Source organism: Bacillus rossius, chromosome 12, assembly GCF_032445375.1.
Source record: "Bacillus rossius redtenbacheri isolate Brsri chromosome 12, Brsri_v3, whole genome shotgun sequence".
NCBI lineage: Eukaryota > Metazoa > Arthropoda > Insecta > Phasmatodea > Bacillidae > Bacillus > Bacillus rossius.
The window spans coordinates 25,098,375-25,122,655 of NC_086339.1; the positions used below are offsets into that span (position 1 = coordinate 25,098,375).

General features: G+C 38.3%; 1 protein-coding gene across 4 annotated transcripts; it reads right to left on the bottom strand.

Annotated features, from left to right (window-relative positions):
* Positions 1–15,082: 15,082 nt before the first annotated feature.
* Positions 15,083–21,950, bottom strand: LOC134537733 (uncharacterized). 4 transcript variants are annotated; one of them, XM_063378482.1, is made up of 4 exons: positions 19,408–19,949; positions 18,567–18,965; positions 17,430–17,744; positions 15,083–16,246 (listed from the first exon to the last, which is right to left on the bottom strand). In XM_063378482.1, exons 1-4 carry the CDS (start codon positions 19,419–19,421, stop codon positions 16,075–16,077), a joined length of 900 nt encoding a protein of 299 aa, XP_063234552.1. In that variant the 5' UTR covers positions 19,422–19,949; the 3' UTR covers positions 15,083–16,074. The 4 variants fall into 4 exon arrangements, with proteins under 4 accessions (XP_063234552.1, XP_063234555.1, XP_063234554.1 ...); XM_063378485.1 differs by lacking the exon at positions 19,408–19,949 and adding an exon at positions 21,773–21,950 and having other exon boundaries at positions 15,085–16,246; XM_063378484.1 differs by lacking the exon at positions 19,408–19,949 and adding an exon at positions 20,162–20,909 and having other exon boundaries at positions 15,086–16,246.
* Positions 21,951–24,281: the final 2,331 nt, after the last annotated feature.

The following is a 24,281-nucleotide window of genomic DNA, read 5'->3' on the forward strand; positions in this document are numbered from 1 at the left end:
TTTTTCGCCTAGGGCGCCAATTTACCTTGCACCGGCCCTGAGTCCGATCGTACTACCCAAGTTCAAATGTTTTCGTTTGTTATTTTTTTTAAGTGAAACTTGTTTACGGCATGTAGGGTAAGTCGAGGGTACGACTTATCAGAGAGTAACAAAAAGTGCAACGCTCCAAAGTAGAGCGCTCTATAGAGAGAAGGATAAGGGGAATAACATAAAGATTAGAGAGTCAGAAAACTATATTTTGCAGGTTTATCGTCACGTTGTTTGCTACAATTGTGATTCTCCAGTGTGAACCTCCTTTGCGTACTTCATCTATTTTTATTGTTTAAGTAATTTATTGATTTTTTTGTTTGTTTTATAGTTGAAGTGTTTTACTTCTAACATGCGTGGCGCTCAAGCACCCATCAGGTTCTGGCCACCAGTATGGAGGGTAGGTACGCCTTAAAACAGTTCCAGTAGCATACATACGGTGAGGGGATGGAAAACTACTCTGAGGGAAAACGCTTAATCACCCATGGGAGCTGATTTCCGGAAAACCTCGTTTTCAGTTGATGGCTAAGTAATATAAGGAACATTGCTGCATAGTTTCAAGTCTGTATGAAATATACTTGAAAAAAAAAATATCTTAAACGCCCCCGCAAACCTCCTTGGGAGCTGATTTTCGTCCAATCATTTCTTAGCGGATGTTTACGTAGCAAAAGGAATACACAAATTTCAAGTCTGTATGTCTTATAGTTCCTAAGAATTCGTGATGAGTGAATCATTGAGTGTTATTTAGCTTCATACAAACTTTACCACCCATTTTCACCCTTAAGGGCTCTAATTTAAAAAAAAAAATCCCTCCTTTGTGCACTTCTAGGATACTCAAGGAATATTTCCTCCAAATTAATAATCTCTAGGTCCTACGGTTTAGGATGTACGTTGTCTGTCAGTAAGTCAGTGTTACAGATTTATTAAGTCGATAGTACAACTACATTTTTGCTTCTGAGTTGAGGCCCCGTTCGTTGAAATGATGGCGTGTCAAACGTTTCGGCAAGCCTTGTTGCAACCATATTCAAGGGTGACGTACAACTGAAAGAAATCAACACCAAGGCGTGCCAAAACATCGGCCATATCATATATTCCAGGGACCCAAAAGTCAAGTAGTAGCTAGTGGCTCTGGCCACTTTGGCTACTGTATAAATAAGTATGATACACTTTAGAATGTATGTAGTTTGTTAGCGAAACATTCGTTTCCAAACATTATTTTAAGCCTTCCTGGTAAAACTGCCAGGTTTTAAAGACAAGGGACTCTGTACACAATATTGGTCTAATCTAAAATATGATATTTAATATTCACTTGAAAATAAAATATAATTTATATTGCAGTATAACATTTTGGCATGAATTTTATAGACGACATATTTTGTAGAGAGCACAATTTTTTGATGTGTAAACATTTTAGCTTTCGGTATACGGCATTTTGTAGGAGTAATTTCGCGAAAATGGAACGGAAGTCGATGAACGGAAGTGTGACACAAAGATGGCGGACCCACGTGTAGAAACATTATATAGTCACTTTCGTAAACTTTAGGATACATAACAAACGTATTGGTATGCCGAATGAAACATTATGATAGTGAAACTACCTCGGAATATATTTTATAAATTTAAATAGTCATAGTAAAAGTAATCTCAAGTTTTAAAACACATAAGAAAGCCTGCATTACACTCAGTATAATTCGTATTCTCCTTGCAATATGTAAACGGGCTCAATAGCACAGCGGTACAGCGCGTACTTTTTAACTTCGATAGACATGGTTCGAATCTCGTCACGATTTTTTTTTTAAAAATAACATTATAATATAATAATGTTGAATCAGCTCATAAGGTTAAGCTTTGTTCATTTATAGTAATTATTTATGGACTGATTTCAGTCGTTTAAGCAAAAACAAATATTAAAAAAAATAAACTTACTGTTATAATATATTTTAAAATGTTTCAGGTTAGTATTTTAGTAATTCTATAGAAGTATAACTTTTTATTTTTTATTTTTATTTTGTATTTTTGTTCCGTTGATCCCACATGGAGTCAAGGCTCCGGGATATAGAATATGTCACGTTATACATGTAGTTCCCTTTACATACAAATATGTATGTGCAGACATTAATATTTACATGATGCAAGTTTAAAAAAAAGTACAGAACATGTTACACAATTTAACTGTATAGTGATACTTGATACTTTATGCGAAACACGAAGCAGCTGTTATCACAAGTCCATTCAACAAATTAACAGTTCAATTTCTCTATTATCAATCATATTAAAGAATTCCTTCAGAGAGTAGGTAGGATATTCTATAAGTATTTGTTTTACTTCTACCGTGTGCGGATAACTTCAAAGTATTAAATGTTTAGTGAACTTTAACAAGATGGAAAGTTTTTTAAAAATAAAATTCAATGTCCAAGAGTTGATTTACACCATGAGAACACATGAGTCTGTTTGTTACGAGGTTGGATGTTCACACATCATTGGCGAGTACTGAAAGACTAGCTATCATTTTTTTCCTCTTTCAGATCACCCATTGCTTTACAATTTTTTTTTATTTCCATACGTAGCGCTTTCTTTAACGCGATTGATATTCCTTGCACGACACTCAATTTGGACGGGAAGACAAAAAAAAAATATTAAAAAATCGCTTTATAATCGCTCAGGGGTATTATATTTCTAAGCACCGCTCGTGACAGAGAGACACGCCTACAGCATTGTTTCGCACTGTCTTGAGGGCGTGACCTATATTCTCTTGAGCCATGCGTGGTACTCTGACCCGACCTTGAAAATAAAAACAACCTTAATCCTTGTATCAGCGGGGTCGAAGGTGCCAAATAACAATCAGACGCGTGATGTCTCCAGTGAAACACACGTGATTCCACTCGGTCACTCGCACTTGTGCTAGTTCTTTGATTTTCCTTTGTCGTCCATATCGGTTCAGGGATATATTTTTTTTCCTGGAAAAGTGTTCCAACAGCTTTCTGAAGCTTTGTCGTCGTTGGATCAGAAATTTTCGCACAAGTTATTTATTGAGTCACTTAGAGGTGGCTCCAGGATTTATTTGTTAGTTAGGCCCGAACTGCGCCGCAGGGGCGTATGTACAGTTTTGGGAGCCCGGGCTCTACCGAGGGTCAGAGGGCGATCCGTGGAATTTTTAAAATTCAGTTGCAAAATGGCAAGTTAATGGTCTGAGGGTAATTTTATTCCTCCCTGAAGTACAATATGTATAATGTATTAATCATAAGAATTATTATAAATATATAATTGCATGTCAACAAAATACACTTTATAATACATACCTATAAAGGTAACAAAATTAATTGTTTGGATGAAACTTGTGTTAATATGAGGTGAGTATTAGATCACAACTCGTAAGTTAATGTAAAAAATGTTTCAAATCTGCAGGCGAATGTATAGTTTCAATTCGTCGGAAACTGACCTTCTCAGACGATAATAGTTAGTAATGAAAATAAGGTTTTACTTTTCTAAATAAACCTAAAGTTTAATATGAATTGTGTAATGTTTGTAAAAGGTCTTATTTACAATATTTTAAGTTTTGAAAATGTCGACTGGGCTAGAGCTTACCCGATGGAGCCGCCACTGGAGTCACGATTATTTCGCGGAACCACTTCACTCCAGACAAGACTCAACTTGTCTGTGAGTTGGTCAGACACCAGTGTTGTCTGTTGAAGTTACGGCTATGATCCATTGTTTTGCATTTCGCAAGCACTAGGGAATAGCATTGACGTTTATATATATATATATATATATATATATATATATATATATATATAAAATCCACATCATTGCAAAAAAAATATTTTTTTGTAAATATTGTAAAAAAAAATCTTAAATGAAGCAAAGCAATTTAAAACAATCTGGATCAAGTATTTATAAGAATTCTAAACTGATTTTATTTTTTACGCAACACTTATAAAGTATCCTGAACAATCCTGCGGATGCAAATGTTTACGTAATGTACGTGATTTTTAAAATAATTAGAATTTCCAACTTATGATTTAACCGACTCGCGTAGCACATGAACAAATGCTGCTCGAGTCTACTGTTACAACACCGCGTCCTGAGAGGCTCGATCAAAGAAGGCAATGGCTTATCTTGCAGACGGCCGCCAATTGCAAGGAAAATAACCTCTGGCGTTCAGAATTTTTCGTGAAAAATGAATGCTCTTAAAAATAAAAATATATATATATTTACAATGTTTTTAATAACCACATTTTTAAAACCGGTTAAAAAGTATAAAATAATTTCTATAGATCTAAAACCCCATAAAGATTGTCCTGAAAATGTTTGATTGTAAATTATTAATACCTATGAAAATACTTGTAAAATTTAAAACGAAAAAACGTAAAACGTGTGACGCATGCAATAGATAACTGATGCATGAACAGTTGACCTAGGTCACTAACAATTTTATTGCAATGCAAATGAAACGAATTGTTGTAGTTTTGTGTGAGTTTTCTCAACGACAGCTACTCTCTACGCTCATTACCATTATTTACCGCCAGGGCCGCCGAGAGGGGGGGGGGGGGGGGGGGGGGCAAAAGGGGCAAATGCCCAGGGGCCCGGTAGCTTTAGGGGCCCGGGCGCCCGGCTGGGAAGTGGAAAAAAAATGGCTGGAAAAACATTTTCCCCCTGCTATTATAACATCTTGTACAATATATATATATATATATATATATATATATATATATAATTGTTTTGTGTGTTCCTAAAACTACAGTCGATAACCAATAACCTAACCGAGCAGTAGGTACTTGTAACATTCAGTTCACACCAAAATACTTGCTTAGTAGCAGAAATGGGAACGTTACAGGGACGTCGGAACAGGGGGGGCAGCAGGGGCGAGTCGCCCCCGTGCTGTTATGCATGGGGGGGGGGGGGGGGGCGAGAGTAGCATTTCGCTCCCCTCCTTTTCCCAGAATAAATGTTTGGTCCTAGTAGTATTTTTCTCAACCTGTAGTTACAAATGTTGCATTGGTGATCACATTGATTAGAAAATCAAATTTATGATTGTCAATATACTGTAAAATGATTGCAAATTCCTAGATGGTATTTTATTTAAATTGTACTACATCTACTGTCAGAGTAGTATTTAATACATACTACGTCATCAAATTCTTGGAATGGTATATTTAATATTTTGGTTCGGAAACTCATTAAATAGCACAATTTTGCATCTAAAATTCCAAAATTTACCCTCGGACCCCCCGCTCTATGACTGAGGTAAGTGTGTTACATCTGTTCGGACCCCCACTAATGAAAACGTTCCGACGTTCCTGGAACGTTATAAATAATTAATATGTATTACAAATTTTTCAATGTAATGAACGTGGTTCAGTGTGTTTGATGTTTTCGAAGTAATAAAATTGATTATTACTTTACATCATTTTAATAATATTTACTTTCAGAATAAATTATTATACTTATGTATTTTAAACACTCATAATAATGCAAATTCTGATTACCATTTAAGATTTTTTTTTTTAGCAACATATACATCAAAATTAATTATTATTTGTATTTTAATGGGATTAACAATGTAAAAGTGCACTGAGATAATACATGCAAATGCTCTCTTTTTTTTTTTTTTTGCGTAACTAGGAAATCGTTACGTATGTTCAAATGAAGTATGCAATTTTACGATACCATATATATTTATGGTATAGGCCTACGTAGTAGTGGTATGCAAAAAAAAAAAGGAAGGGGGCCTACTACCCCAGCTGCCCAGGGGCCCACAAATTCTCTCAGCGGCCCTGTTTACCGCATGCGCTCTGCGTTTTTCGTTTTAAATCTGCATTTTCATTGGTACTTAGTAAAAATTCACAATCACAAATTTTTCAGGACAATCCGTATGGGGCTAGGAGAAATTATTTTATACTTTTTAGTCCGTTTTAAACACGTGGTATATATATATAAAAAATATATTTAAATAATTATTTTCTGATTTTTAGTTTTATGTGTGCATTGCCATCCAGTTCTGAGCTATGTTTCAAGTTTCAAGTCTCTAGCTCATTGAGAAGTTTGCTATAAATTGATTGCAAGAATTGTAGCTAAAAAAAACAGACAGACAAGAAAGCGAGTTAATAAAAACGTGGTAAAATACGCAATCCGGACAGAAGGTAACAAGGGATGGCAGACGGTAAACAAAAGAAACCTACTTATTAATGGCAAGTGTGCAGTATAAAATAACGCTAGTTTTGCAGGCCTCTAGGTAAAAAAGTGTCCGACATTGAAAAAAACAATTTCTGTTCGCGAAATAAAGTAAAGTGTTGTCCGAAGGAAGAGCCTGCCTGTACCGGCCGCCCATTGTCCTTCGCGTCGTGCGGGTTCGTCATGCGAGCAGCGACAGGCATTGGGAACCAGGGACCGTGAGCAGATCTCGACGGGCCCGCCCCTGGCGGCGGTCAGCGCGGCTCAGTGCACGTGGCGCCGCCCGAACACTGCGGCCGGACCAGCAACTACGTCGGCAGGTCTCGCCCGCACGCGGCGCTAACTGCCGTGAGATGTGCCCGAACAAAAGCCTCGGACCCACTCGGCCACGTCTGCTTCACAGAACAACACGCGCAACACGATACATTTGCCAGACTCGCTGGTCATTTCTTACAGACATTTTTTTCTTCTTCACAGAACCATACAGTATGATTGATTGGCTGCCGAAGCCCTAACTCAGTTATTTGCAATTTTTGTTCTTGTTTTTTTTTTTTTTTGTTCTTGTTTTTTTTTTTTTTTTTTTTTTTTTTTTTAGGTTTCTTAGTACCACAGAGGGACGTTTGATGTTTGAAACACCGTAATTTGATTATTGCTGGGTTGGGTTTCATGAAAAATTATTTTCTCCAACTCGGTAAAATAAAATATAGATTTTTTTCATTTTTTATTACTTTCAAGATTATCTAAACTGAAAGTGAATCAAATTTCTCAGCATTAGAACTTAAGTTTAGTGAAAGTAAAATAATGAAATATATTTGATTCATATTTTATAGTTTTTTTTTTATATATAGAGTACTATATATATATATAGAGTACTTTCCTTTTCAGATATTAAAATGAATGATTTCGAATGAATTGATTCAATCAGAGAAAGCCGAGGATTCTGAAAGATCCGTAACTTAGACACAGTTAAGAGAGAATAACAAATTTCAAATTCTTGCACAAGACGACAAAATGAATATTGATTAGAGAGGCTGAAAAAAAAAGATTACTGTGAGCAAAGCAGCAGAATTTTTTTTTTGAAAAAAGATAAGGATAAGATAAGGATGAAAGGAAGTAATAATGGTTCGGAGGACAGCAAGACACCTGTGCATGCAAGAAAAGTTAGTGTAAAAGTAAACAGGAAGATTTCAAGGAGGGGAGCAAACATAAAAGAGCGAGGAACCTAAAGACGTAAGAAGGAAATTCATGATGAAAATGATGCAGATGATAGAACTGGAATGGGCTCGGTGAGTGAGGGGGAGGGAGAGAGAGAGAGAGAGAGAGAGAGAGAGAGAGAAACGAGAGCTGACATGCTTTAGAGAGGAATGAACAATGATTTTATGTAATCAATTAAAAGTAATGTTGAAAAACAAAAGCATCATAAACATCAAAAATATATAATTCTATAAAGGGAGACTAGTGAAATATATATTTGTATCTACAGTAAGGCAGTACTAAAAATGCCAAATCTCATTAGACTTCTTAACAATGATATTGTTGGGTTTACTGGTGCTCCGTTTGACCGAAGAAGCATACACCTAGGGGTAGATCTAAACCTAAGATGCCCTGATTTTTCAATACTCTGCTATTATTATATTTTTCACCATAAGAATACAATTAGGTTTTAGATGTTTATTCTTAAATAGTTTCTAACTAGATAGGAAAAAAAAATTAATGGTTTACATCCACGGGGGTGGTAAAAAGCAGGAGTATATTCGAGGAGAGATGAGGGAGAAAGAAGAGAAATTAAACCCAAGAGAGAAGGATTGCGCCATATTAAAAAAAAAACACGTTTTGTCCTCATGAAAGAATAAAGCGGATATTATGACCGCTTATTGGTAAGAAAAACTGGTCGTTGCCTGGTTTGTTCGACCAGAGTCCACTTGGACTCTTCCAATAACAACTGTCGATCAGAAATACTATTCGGAGGTGGCAAACACTTCACACACAACTTTGTCTTTTCTTAACATGGCGTTTCCGGAGGTGGTCTCGGAGCCGCGGGTTTTGGTATTCAGGGTGGACGCGGGCAATGATGTTTATTTAACGTCGCTGTTCCGTGGATGGCGCGCGTCGCGTCTCATTCGTATTCTTGCGAGCCGCGCGCGCCACCGAAGCCTCCGCGGCACGTCGGAGAGGCCTGCGATTCACTCGGCCCGGATCATTCATTACCCGAGCTTGTCCGAAGTTGACCGCTCGCTCGTGTGACCCCGGTAACGAACACATTCACGTGTTCTCTCGTTTCAAATACACTTACAATACGAAACTAGCACACCATATTTTACATAGAATTCTTTAAAATAATTACGAGCTTGAAGAATATATACGCAAATTGTGTTTTCAACTACATATCAGGACGCGAATCACATGTAGTTTACGCACTATTGAAAGGTTTGACAAGCAGACCGAGATTTAAAATACATAATGAAACGGCAACGATAAAAGAAGAAAAAAAAAAACTAAACCCCGGCTTTGGAGCTAATTTTCGACAAGGAAAACTGCCCAGCTAGTTAAAATTCACTAAACAGTTAATACTATGAAATTTACCCTTTAGGTTTGTGAACATTGATTCGCGCCATCCGCCACAGATGGCAGCACCGTGGTTACATATTTCCGTGTTTCATACATTTTTCAAGATTTTAGAGTATTTAAAATGTAAAAAAATCTAACATAAGCAAGATTCAAAACATTTCCATGGACATACGCCATTACTGGCTGATAAGGGCCGTGCCACTGCCATACTAGAACAAACAGAAAATGACGATAAAATCACTAACCTCATCCATTTCCTCAGACAAATACATACTTTTGTGAACCAGCAGTGGCGTATGTCCGTGAAAATGTTTTAAATTAGTCTTACCCATTGCAAGAATCATTAAAAGAACCTAACATAAGCAACCCTTCATTTAAGTTGCAATCACTTGTAAGGACGTATCAATCTCAAAAATTCGATAGAAAAAAGGGTAAGGTGAGGGGCATTGTTTTCGGGACTCAACCTTTTTCATGGGGAAGTAGGGTTCATGGTACCATACAATAATAAACAATAACCAAAGGAAGAACCATCACTCACAAAAAAATATTTTTTGAACATTCGTTTTTGAGGAATAGTTTCAAATTTTCTTCCTTGATCCTTGTTTTAATTTTGTTCTCTAGTTTAAAAAGGAGGTGAACTGCTACCCCCCTTCTCCCCTGGATACCTCACATGCTACAAGAGAAAACCTTCCCTCACGGAAAAAAAAAACGAAGGTTTTAAAGGATTTAAACACTTTCGCAACGATTGTACGTGTTATTTATATAACATACCTAGAGGCGCGGTGATCGATTGGTCAGCATACCGCCTCGCACCAAGACGATCCGGATTCGATTCTCGGATTTTTCACTTTTTTTTTCAATTTTTTTTATTATAGTGCCGTGGGATTTCCTCGGAGTATTCCCGTTCCCCCCACCAATTCATTCCGTCGCTACTCCACGCCCCGTCTCATCACGCCTCATGCATTCTTCAGGCTGGCCGGAACTACAGGTCTGTCCCTCGGGCAGGACAGCCGGCTCCTATGAGCGTCAGCCCCGTTCCATCCATGTAGAACCTGCCTCAGACGGGAAACTACATGTCGATTTTAATTTTCAATTAACTTATACTATACTTTCACAAATGAAAAAAATATGAAGCGTGTACTTAGCTACGCACGTTATAAGTTATTAAGTTATCCTTATGTGGCATTACTAAAATATTAACCTAAAACATTTTAAAACACATATTATAACACTAAGTATATGTGTGTATGTTTGTTTTTACTTAAACAACTGAAATCAGTCTGTAAATACTTCCTAATTCAAACCTTAACCTTAGTGAGCTGATTCAACATTCAATGTTAAAACAGTAAAAATTCCATCACGAAATTCTTCTATTTTCCATGGCGTCAAATATATGTAGGCTAACAATTTTTTGTGTCTCTACAGAATGATGAACAATGCGCAATATCTACATTTCAATGGTAACTAAGCGTTGTCAAAATTGTAATGCCAGGCATCTAACATATTTTTTTAAGTTTTAATTGTTTATTTTTATGATAATTAATTATAACATAAAGTATTAAAGGATAGCTGTACTATTAAAAAGTTTTATTTTTCATTCCTCTGCGCAGGTGTAAATTCTGCGATGTTCACGAAAGCAATATACACGGGTGAATTACGCGGGACCACAATCTTTTCGAGATCCACAGATTGCCTCACCGTGTTTACACATTTCCGTTTCAATCGACTTCCGTTCCATTCACCAAATTAATCCTACCAAATGCCGTAGGTATACCGAGAGCTAAGATGTTAGGTATACATAAAAAAAAATGCAAAGATGCACGAGCATGGATTATATGAGCGCCTGACTCGGGGTTGGTGAACAGTAGTTTTCCCAGGCACGTTTCCCGCGATGAGGGAGAATGGGCGACCGAGCGCCTGCCCGCACCAAGATGGCGGCTCGGCGACGAGCGACACACTGCCGCGGAACCTATTGTTGCCGCCGGCACGTGACTTTCCGGCCATTATTCCCCGGGGCTCCGCCGCACGAATAAACAAGCGTGCGCTGCAGACTGCTTGGGAATTCTTTTCTCGCTCTTGTGTTAATTGGGCAGGCGCTTTGCGAGATGGATGCACCGGTGGGAAAGATTGGATGATTTCTCTAACCGACCTACTGCTTTCAAATGGCGAAGGGCGACATGCAGCTCTATCCTTTCTAGAGTATGCAGCTCACGAATAACTGACTACGGTTATGACCTAAGGGCATGCGTTTTTCGCGAAAAGATTTCGAAATATAACATAGCTGTGTGTTAAAACACTGTAGCATCGTCTGTGAGTCGTGATTGATTGGTTTTCTTTCAGGAACATGATCGGCACACGAATCACCAAGTCATCAGGTGCGAAAGAAAACGCGCCCAGAATTCCCTGGCCAAATAAGGCAATATCTTCTCTTGCAGTCGGTTGCCAATTACATGGATGAAACCGTTGGCAATCTAAAGGATGTTCACTTTTTTTTCCCCCGCTAAAAAATCGGTTCTTACCTAACTAGTCATTTAAGATGAAGCTTATTTAAATTTAGCACCACATAGCCTATGTTGCTCTTTTAGGAGCTATCATCCGGCTGGGCGACGACAGCAGCGACGAGCGCATGCGCTCATGGTTATCAAATCCAGAATGGTCCAACAATTGAATGCGGACAGCTGCTTCCTTAAGGCCCGCTCTTCAGTGACACGGAAACGGAGACGGAACCCGTAATCGAGGATGGATTTCACGGACCCGTACGGGTTAGCTCAGCAATGCTGAGCTCTTTCGTTTAGGTTGCTCCTTGCAACCAATAGATGCCGAGTATTTATCTGCGGTGGTAGCCATGTTTGTTTGTTATAAATACGTTATAAATTATTCAAGATCAAGAATGTCTAGTGTTCTGTTATTACTTCCTTGTTTACTTTTTTATGTAAATTCTGCCCGTGCTAGACTATTATCTCAAAGCATTAAGTTTTTTTTTTAATTAAATTAATAATCCATAACATTGAAAAGCAATCTCAATGGTTATTTGTTCCACGTACGTGCATTGTGGTAGCAGCAGACGCGATAGTGAAATGTTCCAGGATATCAGTCTCCATGCCATTATAGAAAGGGCCTAACTCTTGTCACATTAAACCCTACACGTTTGTGCCCAAGGGTTTTCCCAGTGTCTTTGCATGTTTTACCTCGGCCCAACTTATCTAGTTTTAGTCAAAGAGTTAAAATAAGGGAATTAGTCATGACATCTAGCTGCTATGACTGGCCAATCCCCAATTAAATCACACGATACACGCTACGGTTCCTGCATGGTTGAATCCTCTCATGACTAGGTGTATAGGCTACGGCCTCACACACTCGTATCTTGCCGAATTCGGACCCTTCCGAACCCAATATAGGCTTCTTAGTTTAGGTAAGGCTTGAAAAAAATTCAGTGGGAAGTGTAGTGATAGGGAGAGGAAATAGAGATTTATCCCACCGCAAAATGATATTCTTCAGCCCTGTACCATTTTATTTATAAGCTTGATTTTTGTGAAACTAGATATCTAAACTTTCATAAGTAAATTTTGGAAATGGTTAGTACTGCTTTGTGCAACTTTGTTTAAATACAGGACAATAAAAACTATATTCAAAGCTTTTCTTTAATCTTGAAATCAGCCCTATTTAAAAAGAGTGTTGCAAGTCATACTGGGAAAAAAATTAGCAGTAAGGATTTTCTAGTATATTTGCAAAGCAAATATTTGCTTGGCCAACAGCATCTGCGCCTCACTTTGCTTGGCCAACAGCACTTCCACCTCGCTTTGCTTGGCCAACAGCACTTCCACTTCACTTTGCTTTGCCAACAGCTCGTTCGTCTTGCATTTTCTTTTTTCCATCAGCTCCTCCGCCTCGCTTTCCTGGCCAACTATCCACCTTGTATTGACTAGCATTGCTTGGTAAATAGCTCATTCCACCTCATGTTGTTTGGCCAACAGCTTATCCACCTAGCATTGCTTGTCCAACAGCTGAACCCCAATGCTTATTTTGCTTTTACTTCATATGTAACATTTTTAGTTTTATAAATGACATTAAGTGTTCTGTTTTTGTTAATAATATTACTGTAAAAATGTTAAAGTTCTTCCTTTTGCAGACATTTTTGTCACTTCTGTATATTGTGTGTATATTTTTTAACTTAAGTACTATGATAAATTAAATGAAACCATAGTTTTGATGACTTTCAAGGTGCAAGAAAAACTTTTTATAACTTTTTCAAGGGGATAACATTTTAATGTTTTTTTGATTCAGCATGTCTGGGAGCTTTTCAGTACAGCTCAAAAACCCTTTATCTCCCCCCCACCGCCAAAACTCAACTATATGACGCTGCAAGCACCACTGCTTATATCTTTGCTAAAAAGTGCCAAATGTAATGGAAAAAAAGCTGTTATATTTTTAAATATTCTATTAATATTCTTTTAGCTGTTATACAGAATGTTTGCAAATTGAGGGCCATAAATGCATTGGGTTCTAGGATATACCCAAAACAAGCAATTTTTGTTCAGGAACATATGTCCGGAAATAAAATCTTGCAAAGTTACAGGCGTTAACAGTATCACACAAATTTTAATTTGGTCGTCTTCAGGGGACTACTTTACTGGCTGAGAGGATGTGCAATTGCAGCACAGTGGTGTTAAAATGCTCCACGCGAAGCAGGTGACAAGCCGGACACAGAAGTTTAGTGTTAGCCATACACATTTTGGTGTACACCACCCATCATGGTATGAACATCCCAGTTCAATTTTAGGCAGTCGTTGGTTAAGCCATTAAGTCTTCCTATTTGGTACATGTCTGTTGTGAAAGTGTCCTTTGTGAATGAGCGCTGCTCCTGCTGCTATTTAATTTTGCTTGTCCGTACACCATTAACATATTAGCTAACTCTGTGAATGTAAAGTCAAATCTCCAATCATGCTCACTAACAATGCACTCTCTCACAAACATACATTCACATAGAATTTTTTTTATGAGAAGTATTTACTCACGAATAAAGGTGCAACCACATTTTTTGTTTTGACATGTTTGATGACATGTATGGTTACTCCACATTTATTTAAATGTACTTAAAATGTATTTAGACATATTAGTACTGTAAAATGATTTCAATGGGAGTCATCTTGATTAAAATGTTGTCAGCAAGCACACTTACCTCACTGGAAAATAAATTAGTTTGATAAACATACTCTCTTAAGGAAAAAATTTACTGGTTTTATTACATAATCATTGCACATTTTATACTAAAATGATTCTTGAAAATTTCGGGGTCAGTTGATGCCAACCAGCACAGGCTACATTTTTATACACGGTACAAAGCAGCGACGAAGACTAGATAAAGGTTTTAACATTTGAAAACATCTTTAAAAGAAAGTTACAAATCAGACTTCTATTTCTGTTAATTAATTAGTAAGTGGTAATATCTGAATGAATAACAGATTTCAACTTCTTATTGAGAAAATGGCAGGACAGAATCATTTGATCGTATTTTGCGGGTACATCTTAAGCGAGTTTTACTGTAACTGTAATTACTGTATTTTCCCATTATAACTACCAAACTTCCTGACAGCAACTTGAAAACCGATTGCTGTTGCACGGTGCTTTATCCCGTCTGTTTACTACCTACACAAAGCGCTCACAGAATTATAACAGTGGGACCAAAAATATAATACAATTTTTATGTGATATAACATAACACAATATTAGATAAGCACTTTGTTTTCCTGAAACGAATTAGGGTGTTACTTCGAGGGGCGGGTGTTTAGCAACTGGATTAACTGGCTTACAGTACCCTAGTGCATCTCCCCCTTTCCCCTGCTTTGGGATTTTGATGGAGGCAAGACGGGAGGGGAAAGGACATTCCAATTATACATCAGGACCACAAGACGATGGAGCTGATGAAACCTAGGTCAACATGGAATAGCGCCACAGGTGAAGTCATCTTTTATTTCCTTATTAGATAAAATAAGTTAAATCTATGAGGCACTGAACAAAATGTCTAATTCTTATTTAGTACCATGATTAAAATACAGAAGTACTGAGTTCACTTTACAGAATTCGAGTACTATACCACAAAAAATCAAGTTCATGTTAAGACGTTCAATAAGTTCAAAGTTGTTCTGTATTACATTGAAAAATAAATTTGGTAGTTAATTCACTTGTTTGAGAGCTGGATAGGGAAGAAAAATTTTTAATGTTTTCATTAGATAAAGTCTGAATAATGTAAATGAAGGAGATAAAAGTTAACAGTCAATGTAAATAGAATGTTAGTTGTGTAATAAATACTTGTCATCCATTACTTGTTATTTCAAAGTTATACATAGTTATAGTTTTAGTTAAAGTACTTTGTTAATGGAAGACAACTATCAGATTCCTGTAAAAGACCCATTTACAATCTCTAGTTTTGCTTTGCGTGTTTGATTCTGTGTTGGAAGTTTTTTGTCTGTTAACATCTGGTTGGTGTCGAATAATTGCAGTTTCTCTCAAATGCATATGAGTGTCAATTGTTGCTTTTCGAATGTCTTCTCCAACACAGAAAGTTCATGGTCTTGGCCGCTGACCAATCGACCAAATTACACTGGAGTGGTTCAAAACAATGACTGATGTTTAACGTTTAACGAGATGCAATTGGAAACTTTTAAAATTTTGTTTGTAATTTCAAAATGGTAGTATAAGCAGGCTATTTTTGCTTTCTGAAAATCATGCAGGGCAAATTTAGGATGTTTCCCTGTAACAAGACACGGCCGATTTCTGAATACAGAAACATTACTTACGTACAAGTATAAGTCTGCTACTAGGCCAGAGGTTATCTGGGTCATACTATGCTTCAAAAAGGATATCAAGAAACAAAAGTTGGTAATATGTTACATCGAAAAAGTGTTTTGATTAGGCTGAACCATCAATAACAATATGTACAATAACTACATATATTTGTATTCAGATTGTAATTTAGAAAGTCCGTACAATATAAACTTAATATTACAATTCACATTTCACTTTGGACTGGTACAGTCAGGTACAAAACATCTGAACAAGACAATTAACAACACTATTACTAACAATTTATGTAAAAAAAATTTAACAAATATTTATTTAGACACTTAATAAATAAAAGGGACTCTTCCAATATAAACTGGACTAATTTTTAAAACTTCACAAGTTTAAGCACTTAATAATGCTTACCACCACATAGTTAAAACTTTATAAGATCACTATTTCAGTAGTGACTTAAAGCTGTTTGGTAATAGAAGTTCGTAAGCAGTTCTAGTCTGCAGTTTGTTACTGTCACTCTGATTGGTAGCTGCTGAAAGGCTTCCTCAGATTGTGAGCTTGCTGCCCGGAGAGGCGAGACTTCAGCGCGAAACCCCGCCCCACACTCTTCTCTGCGCCTTCACCAATCAACCCTCGCACTTCCAAGGTCTGTTGGTATGTGCTTTTCCCAGGCTTGCCATCCAACCTGAGAACACAACACACGCTTAAAACTAACATAACCACTTATATCATGTATAATTGTGTCAGAATAAAATATAAGCTTGTAAATTTATTACTAAATCAATTAAATGAGACAATTATAATGATTTTGTAGTAAAACATCCTTACAAAAATTCAATTAAAAAGTTATTAAGATTTAACAAGTCAGGACACAAGATTAAATTAAACTGTTATATAATCAAGATGTGCAATATAATGCAATGTTCTCATCCTATTTTGTGCAGCAATTATTACTATAAATAAATTAACAAATTTATATATACCCACACAGCTTGTATCACACTATATGACAAGTTATATGTAATGTTGTGTAAAAGAAAATGTATTGTTTTATTGTTTACTTAGAAAAGATGTTGGTACAGTAGACTCCCGATTATCCGGATGCAGGTTATCCGGTTTGCGGGTTAACAGTGGCATATTTCACTTCCATTCACCATAAACAATTTTTGACTTTTTAATTTATTTCCATGCACACAATGGCAATGACACTCGTGTAACATCACATACAATGCAATTAATTAGTAATGCATACTTAATAATGTGATGTATCAACAAAAAATTTTTTTCATTTTTCCTTAATAGCAATTCGCTTTTTTCATTGCATATTAAATTCAGACAACGCCTTAGCCAACATTATATTCCGCATTCCGCCATCCATTATGTCAGCACTCAGCAGCAGCTCTGGAGAAAAAAGCTATAACCTTTCACAGCTAGTTTACCTCGCGCCTACTAAGATGTGGTAGTAGCATTACTGAGGACATGAAAGGTGATGAGATAGAACATTGACGGAATGAGCGAGTGGGAGAAACAAGAATACCCCAAGAAAACTCAACGGCCTGTGGCAATGTCCGCCACCTTTTCCACTTTTTAAAATTCAATATTGACCGCACCAAGAACCTGTATCATCTTGATGGGGACAAATGATCCCAAAAACTCAACCATTTTGGCTTCTCTGAAATTTTGATTTTCATAAAAAAAGTTAGGAAACTTTGACACCTATTCATTATAATTTATGAACATGCAATCAAAAGTTATGAACATGCAATAAGAACTCACAAGTTATACAGAAACGTTAAATTTACAGGGATTCTAAATTGTATCTACCAACGATACTGTAATTCAAAACGCAACTACAGCTGCACTCTTACCACGGAAGTTTGAGGCCACGTCCGATGCTGATGCCTCGCAAGTAATGTTTCTCGACTATAGAGCATGCTTTCCTTGGAACGGGCACCTGTACTTCACCCGTCCGCGAGCTGCCCGGGGAGTCGGCTCTCTCCTCCAGCGAGTAAGGCTTTATCTGGTCCAGGATCGACACTTCCCCGTCAATGTGCAAGCTGTCGAGCTTACAGACCGTGTCGCCAACGCCACTCTCCTCGGACTCCCGGCTGTCGTCGTAGACATCTCGTCTCCTCCCACCAACTTCAGCGTTTGGTGGTGCGCTAGCTGGTGCACTGTCGCTGCTAACAGAAACAACACACACACAAAAGTTAAACCAACCCTCATTTTAATAACACGAAAACAGTAAAATAAAAATCAACAGCAACAAATCACAAAGCTCTTATGATAGCTTTATAATGAACTGATCTTCAAAAAAGACAATTACAGACTACTAAGCACCTTAAAAATCAAGTGGGAAATGTGACAGACATTGCTGTGACTGTTGGGTTACCTCAGGGTATTGCTGTCACCCCAATAAATTTCACCAATGCTCCATTATATATATACGTATATACATATATATGTGTGTGTGTGTGTGTATCTGTGCACACAAATAAAATTGAACTAAAAAAAGTGAGTTGACAACAGTAAACTATAGTTGTTTTTTTTTTAATTTCCTAAATGGCACCTTAAGAGGTTATACTATAACTTCATAGTGGAACTACATTATTTAAAGTACTCTGTAGCTCTTAAGTCCCTAAATGATTACCCAACTGCATACATATTTTTACCTTAACCAATATAGATTAACATAATTTGAGAGGCTGATATACAATAATTTATTTTATGCAGATTGGTAGTTACTGTTTAAACAACAATTTTTGGTTTCTATCAGTTGGTAGAGGGTAGCATGAATTGAAACCAACTCTCAAATGTTAAATGAACCAATAAGTGAAAAAAAAAATTGTATGTTTTATTTGGTTATGTTTGCATGTACAAAAATGTTCATAAAATTTATTTGCGTGTTTCTATGAAAAAGTATATACCCGAAAATTTTCTTTTCTGGTAATCACCCAGAAACTTTCCCAAAAATACTTTTCCAGAAAACTATCCGTAACCCTCACCCAGAGCTGTCGGCATACTCCTGCGACCAGTCCTCATCGGCGCCGACCTGCTTCTCGGGATCGCAGCTGATCTTGCACATGTCGCCCGTCTCGTGGTACTTCATGGCCATCAGCAAGAGCACGTTGGAGCTGATGCGCGCGTCCGGGCAGTTGGGGACGTGGGCCAGGAAGTCCTCGTGGTGTGCGAACCTGTGGCTGGCATTGTGCGGGCACCACTCCATCTGCAGCCCCGGGTAGTTGCGCTCGCACTTCACGATGTGCTGCTGAATGCGCGAGCGTCGGATCATGTGCGAGCGGTTGTAAGGGCACTGCACCTCGTAGTCCTCACATGTGGCCATGGCTGTCCGCTCTCCGCTGGAGATGACGCTGCTGCCGATTACAACCTTCCTTGCGTGAACACTGTGAAAGAGGGTTTCAATAAATATCTGGCACACAAATTCAAGTAATTTTTCATGATCTTTAAAGAAAAAAAGTTTTCTTACAACTGCTTTACATCATATGGTGTATTTCTATATATCATTAGAAAGATTAAAATTAATACAAAATAGATCCACTCTTAGCAGGAACATGAAGATTTTATGTTATACAGTTAAAACATTTCCAAAGATAATTTTCTCGTGATTTACTTAGAGAGACTCAAACTATTTACATCTATGTGATACTATAAAATAAGTGAGGCATTAAAAAACAAAATTCAAGTTAGCAAAAGGCTGCTAGAAATTAAATTTTGACTTCCAGCACTGTTACTGATTATTTAGTGACTTTCATGACTTGTCCTTCAATTTTGTTACTATTTCCTGACTCATGTTGAAACGGATTTCTTCCATTTTGAATGCCGCACCGGATTCGTGACATCAGGCGGTGCGCACTGTGGCCTGTGGCTACAGCGCATGCGCTCTCTGGCAGACGCTGGGCTCAATATGCAGTGGCGAGGGCGGCTAGAAGGCTGGCAGGAGGTCTTCGAGACAGACATCGTCGGGCGACCGTAGAGATGCCTGGTGTGACGGGGTGGACCAGTGGTAGTTAAGGGAGTTGACACGGAGGGAATGGTCTTTGGTATAGTTGAGACATAGTTTGTGCTGACGGGAAGCTAACACTGAACTGTCCAGGCCCGACAACTAAGGAAATATTGGGGTTTCTGTGAGGCGGCAAGTGAAGTCCCCGGGAGAACCAGACTGTGTCCTGATCTACATGTCCTTGTTTCCTACCAACAATAGGAACTAAGCCCGGGGTCGCGAAGGAATGTGTGCAGCGCCAGAGAGCTGAATGGGTCGCCCCGCTGAGAGTTCTTCTACAGGGGACGAGAGAGGAGTCATATCAGTACAGCGCAAATGGTAGCATCATGCACCATTACCAAAGGGTAAATGTATTCAGGATCATGCCATTAAGTTCAAGGAACAAACTTGGATACACAGTACAAAATTTTTACCCAAATTTATTATTTTTACCTACAACAAAATAACACTAAATTAAACTAAAAACTATTAATATTATGACAAGCACCTCATGAAAAATAAATCATAACAATATTTTGTCATGACAAAAATTCACTATGGCATCAATACTTTAACTGAGTCACTAGTATTAAAAATTACCTTTGCAGGTCATTTGTTCTGTGGTTCCCAATCACTTAAGAATGTCACAATATTTTTCACTACATATTCTTAAATCATAGCACTTCAGTCTTGATTTAAACTCTTGTAGTAATGGATGGTGTATCATTCCTTGTCTTTTCCAATGTATGGCTAAGTTTAATTGCATTATGTACATGAAAATATTTTGGTAAGGCATCAAAGAACTGCTTCAAGGGTACGTAAGGTTAATAATAACTTACGTGAAAGGTAAGTTATTATTACATACCCAAAATAAAATTAAGTAGCAACAAATGCAACTATAAACATGAACACACAACATAAATGGACTGTAATCAAAGAACTGAGAAAAAATAATGCAGACAGCAAATAATCTTAAATTCTTATACTAATTCTCTCTGAAAGTCTTGTTATTAGAAACAGGCTCAGTGTAAGGTTTCATATGGCTAAAATATTTTTAACTAGGCAAATATTGTACGTTGAAATAAATATAATAGGTTTGCCACATGTCATCTGGTTCAGCTACATTTATTAGATATTACTTATATCTGTAGGTATCATTAATGTAGCTGACCTAACATAACAAACCTTACATTTAAATTTATTATTAACCTTACTTTCTAAATGTCGCTCTTCTGCAAAATTATCCTAATAACTTGCTTGTTAAGCCTTACTTAACTATATATAGAATAAAGTATAATTAAAACTGATATATTTATTAATAACACCATCAATTAAGTAAATGATTTACTTAATTTGACCTTTTTAACTCTTGATTACATTATTGATGTATCTGTTGGTTCTGCCACTAATGCTGGGCACTGACTCGTATTCTGAAGGGAAAGAATTCCACAAAAATTCAAAATGTTCTTGAAAAGAGTCAACAAATTTTTTTGTGTCAGTAATTACGACATGGTCCAAGTTTCCATGAACCGCAGTAGCAGTCCAATTAAAAGAGCCAAACATCAGATAACGTTTGTCGAAAATGACAAACTTATGGTGCATCATGTGTTTTGAATGTTTCACTCGTACACCAATGCCATTTTTCCAAAGTGTATGCAGGGTATTACCACTTTCAAATTCGACATAATTCATAACTACACGAACTACAATGCCACGCTTGTTAGCTTCCAAAACACTATTTAGCAATCTAGAGTATGTTAAGGTGTACAAGCAAATGTCAAGCGACTTTTTACAATTCAAAACCAACTCTTCAATGAAGGAAACATTAGCTTCAGGACATCCATTGCTACAACTTCTTAAGTGTTTTGGTATAATTTCTTTGCATTTGCCATTAAACTTTAACACACTTCCAATTCCAGGATAATCAAGTTTCTTCTTAACACTAATAAATCTTCTATACGTAAAATACAAGTACGCTAACGAGAGTATAAAACTACATGGTCGTAAAATGCGCGAAAAGTATATGAAAACCATTTCAAACGTTTTCTTAAACACAAAATAAACTACAATCGTGTCTACATACCCAAAATAAAATTAATTAAGTAGCATACATGCAAGAATGCAAACTATAAACAGGAACACACAACAATACAACATAAATAGACTGAGATCAAAGAACTAGGAAAAAAATTATGAATTCAATTTTTGTACTTATTCTTATTCTCTCTGAAAGTCTAATTATTGGAAACCGGCTCAGTGTAAGGTTTCATATTATTAGTTTCAAATTTTTGGTTGAACTGGAAAATGAAATCTGGCATAGAAGTATGGTTGAAGATAATTTTAACAATAAGGACATATTCCTAACTGGTAAATGATCTTAAATATTATAATAAAATAGGCTAACTATAAAATCCAAAACTGACTGAATCACTGACTATATATGTAAATATAAAAAGGTTAGATGGCTAACATGATTACAACGGGAAGCCTAAATACACAGGGCTGAGAGCCATTTCCGAACAATTCCGAAGATATCTGGGGTTTACTGATCGCTCGTAAAAACCATCATACTGGAAGCACACAGTCGAGCCCTCGATGCGGACGTGAGCGGACATATTTCTAAATAGCTCCTGCACAATTTCGAATGGAAGCAAGAAAAACCAAGCCAAGAAATTTCTCGCTGAAGCCCACGACTAGCCTGCTTCGAGTTAGATCCTGCATTTAGCTTCAAGGATGTGCCAAGCCCTAGTCCGTAGCCAATCAAGATACTTGGCGCAAGACTCATGTGGAGGTAGGAGCCATTCGCGTTGGAGGACGCAGAGCAATTCATTTTCTGCACTGAAGTGATGTGACACGGCTCCTTTTCGCAAGAAAATCTGCGCCAGAATCTCGAAACAGCAAATACGATTTAGGTAGACCCGTGATAGTACCTGCCCTCTGCACGACCAATGGAGTCCACACATTGTTATACACATGGGACAGGATTTGGATGCAGAATCTATAAAAACTAACCACAGACGACCCCAGCCTATCGCTCCAAGACTAAGCTGTCCGACTGTCGACAGCCCCAGTCCGATATATCTCGTGGACAGGGCCGGCGCGTCCATACAGGTGAACTAGGCGACCGCCTAGGGCGCCAAGTAGCTGGGGGCGGCGCAGCACGACACATAGCTGATATAATATGTTTTGACGTCGTCCGGCCGACGACCCCCCCAGAGCCCGACCTGCACCCGCCAGTATACGCTCCCGCTAACGGAACACACCCCTGGCCATGACCCACCCGAGTCAGGCGAGCCGAACAGCGATTAAAGGCAAACCCGCGAAAACCTGAGTAGACAAGAGAAGAACCGTACCCATTCCTCCTGGAACATTAAATTAGGATTTTAGCGACAATAAAGTCTCTTCCAGACACACCCATTTAGAGTCTAGCGTAATGAGGTCAAACCTGGCGCAAGAGAGGCCGAGCCTCCCTCGGACGCCATGCCAGTTCGGCAGTTCAGCACAGCTCACGGACCGGGGCGGACCTACGTCCCACGGAGGGGCAACAGCCTTTGTCTTCATCGAAAGTAACGTCCGGTAAATATAGTCACTAATTAACAGAACCCCTTTTTTTTTTACTTAACCTCTCCGTAAGTACCCGGTCCCCCTTTTCGGTCCAGGACCTAGTCCGACCGCATCAGTTTAAAGACACCCCGCACCACACTTGGTCAGCGGGGTTGATCTTCAGTATACGGCACGGGCCGCCTCCCGCAACTCACAGAACTTTACTTAAGGTCACGCGCACGGCGCTGACCACAAACCCGCAAGGGAGCTTGGACAAACTTAATTGCGGTGCGTGTTTCACCACAGTGGGCACAACACCCGCGCAGAGACATTCGTATACGGGATTGACCGTCTCCAACCGTCCACCCCTTAATTCAGTGTATTTTGTTTCCCGTATTTCGTATTACTAACTTACGTTACCCGAGTAACGAGTGCCACGTAACTTGTGCGCACCCCCTTAATTCAGTGTACTTTTGTGTCCCGCCTTTGTGTTACGAAATTACGTTACCCGCGCACCCAGTGAGACGTATGAGACGTAACAGCGTCCGAGGCCCACGTAACGCGGAACACAAACAATACGGCACCACGGAATAACGAGTAAACCCCCCCCCCCCCCTCCGGGGACCTCTGTAGAGTGTTGTATTGTGTACGACTCGCTCCTATGAATAAAAGGTACGACACCGCCACCTCAACTCCACGTCTCTTATTTAAACATCATCTCACGCAACACCGCCGCCGGCCCTAGTGGGCCACGCAGGGGCACATACATCCACGACCCCAAATTCACGACTAGAGCCGAGCTAGTCTGGCGCCCACCCGGACAATACGTATCAAGAGCCGCCTTTCCCCACTAGGAGCCACACCGGGACTCGAGCCCGAGACCCCGGACGACGGCAGTTTAACGATTATTAAAACTAGATGAAAATGGATTTTTGTAACCGTTTGGAATGTTTATATTGATATAAGTAATTATTTAAAGTCCACGGTGACCTTGTTTATGATTTGTAATAAGTAAAAAAGTAACAAAAAAAAACACGAGCCTGCTTACATTTTATTGTTGACAAAATCTTAGGCTTACGTGATGTATTTTGAGGCAAGGAAATTTTTTTTTGGGGTGTCCGGCCAGGGTGAAGGGGGGGGGGGCATTAAGGTTTTTCACCTAGGGCACCAATTTACC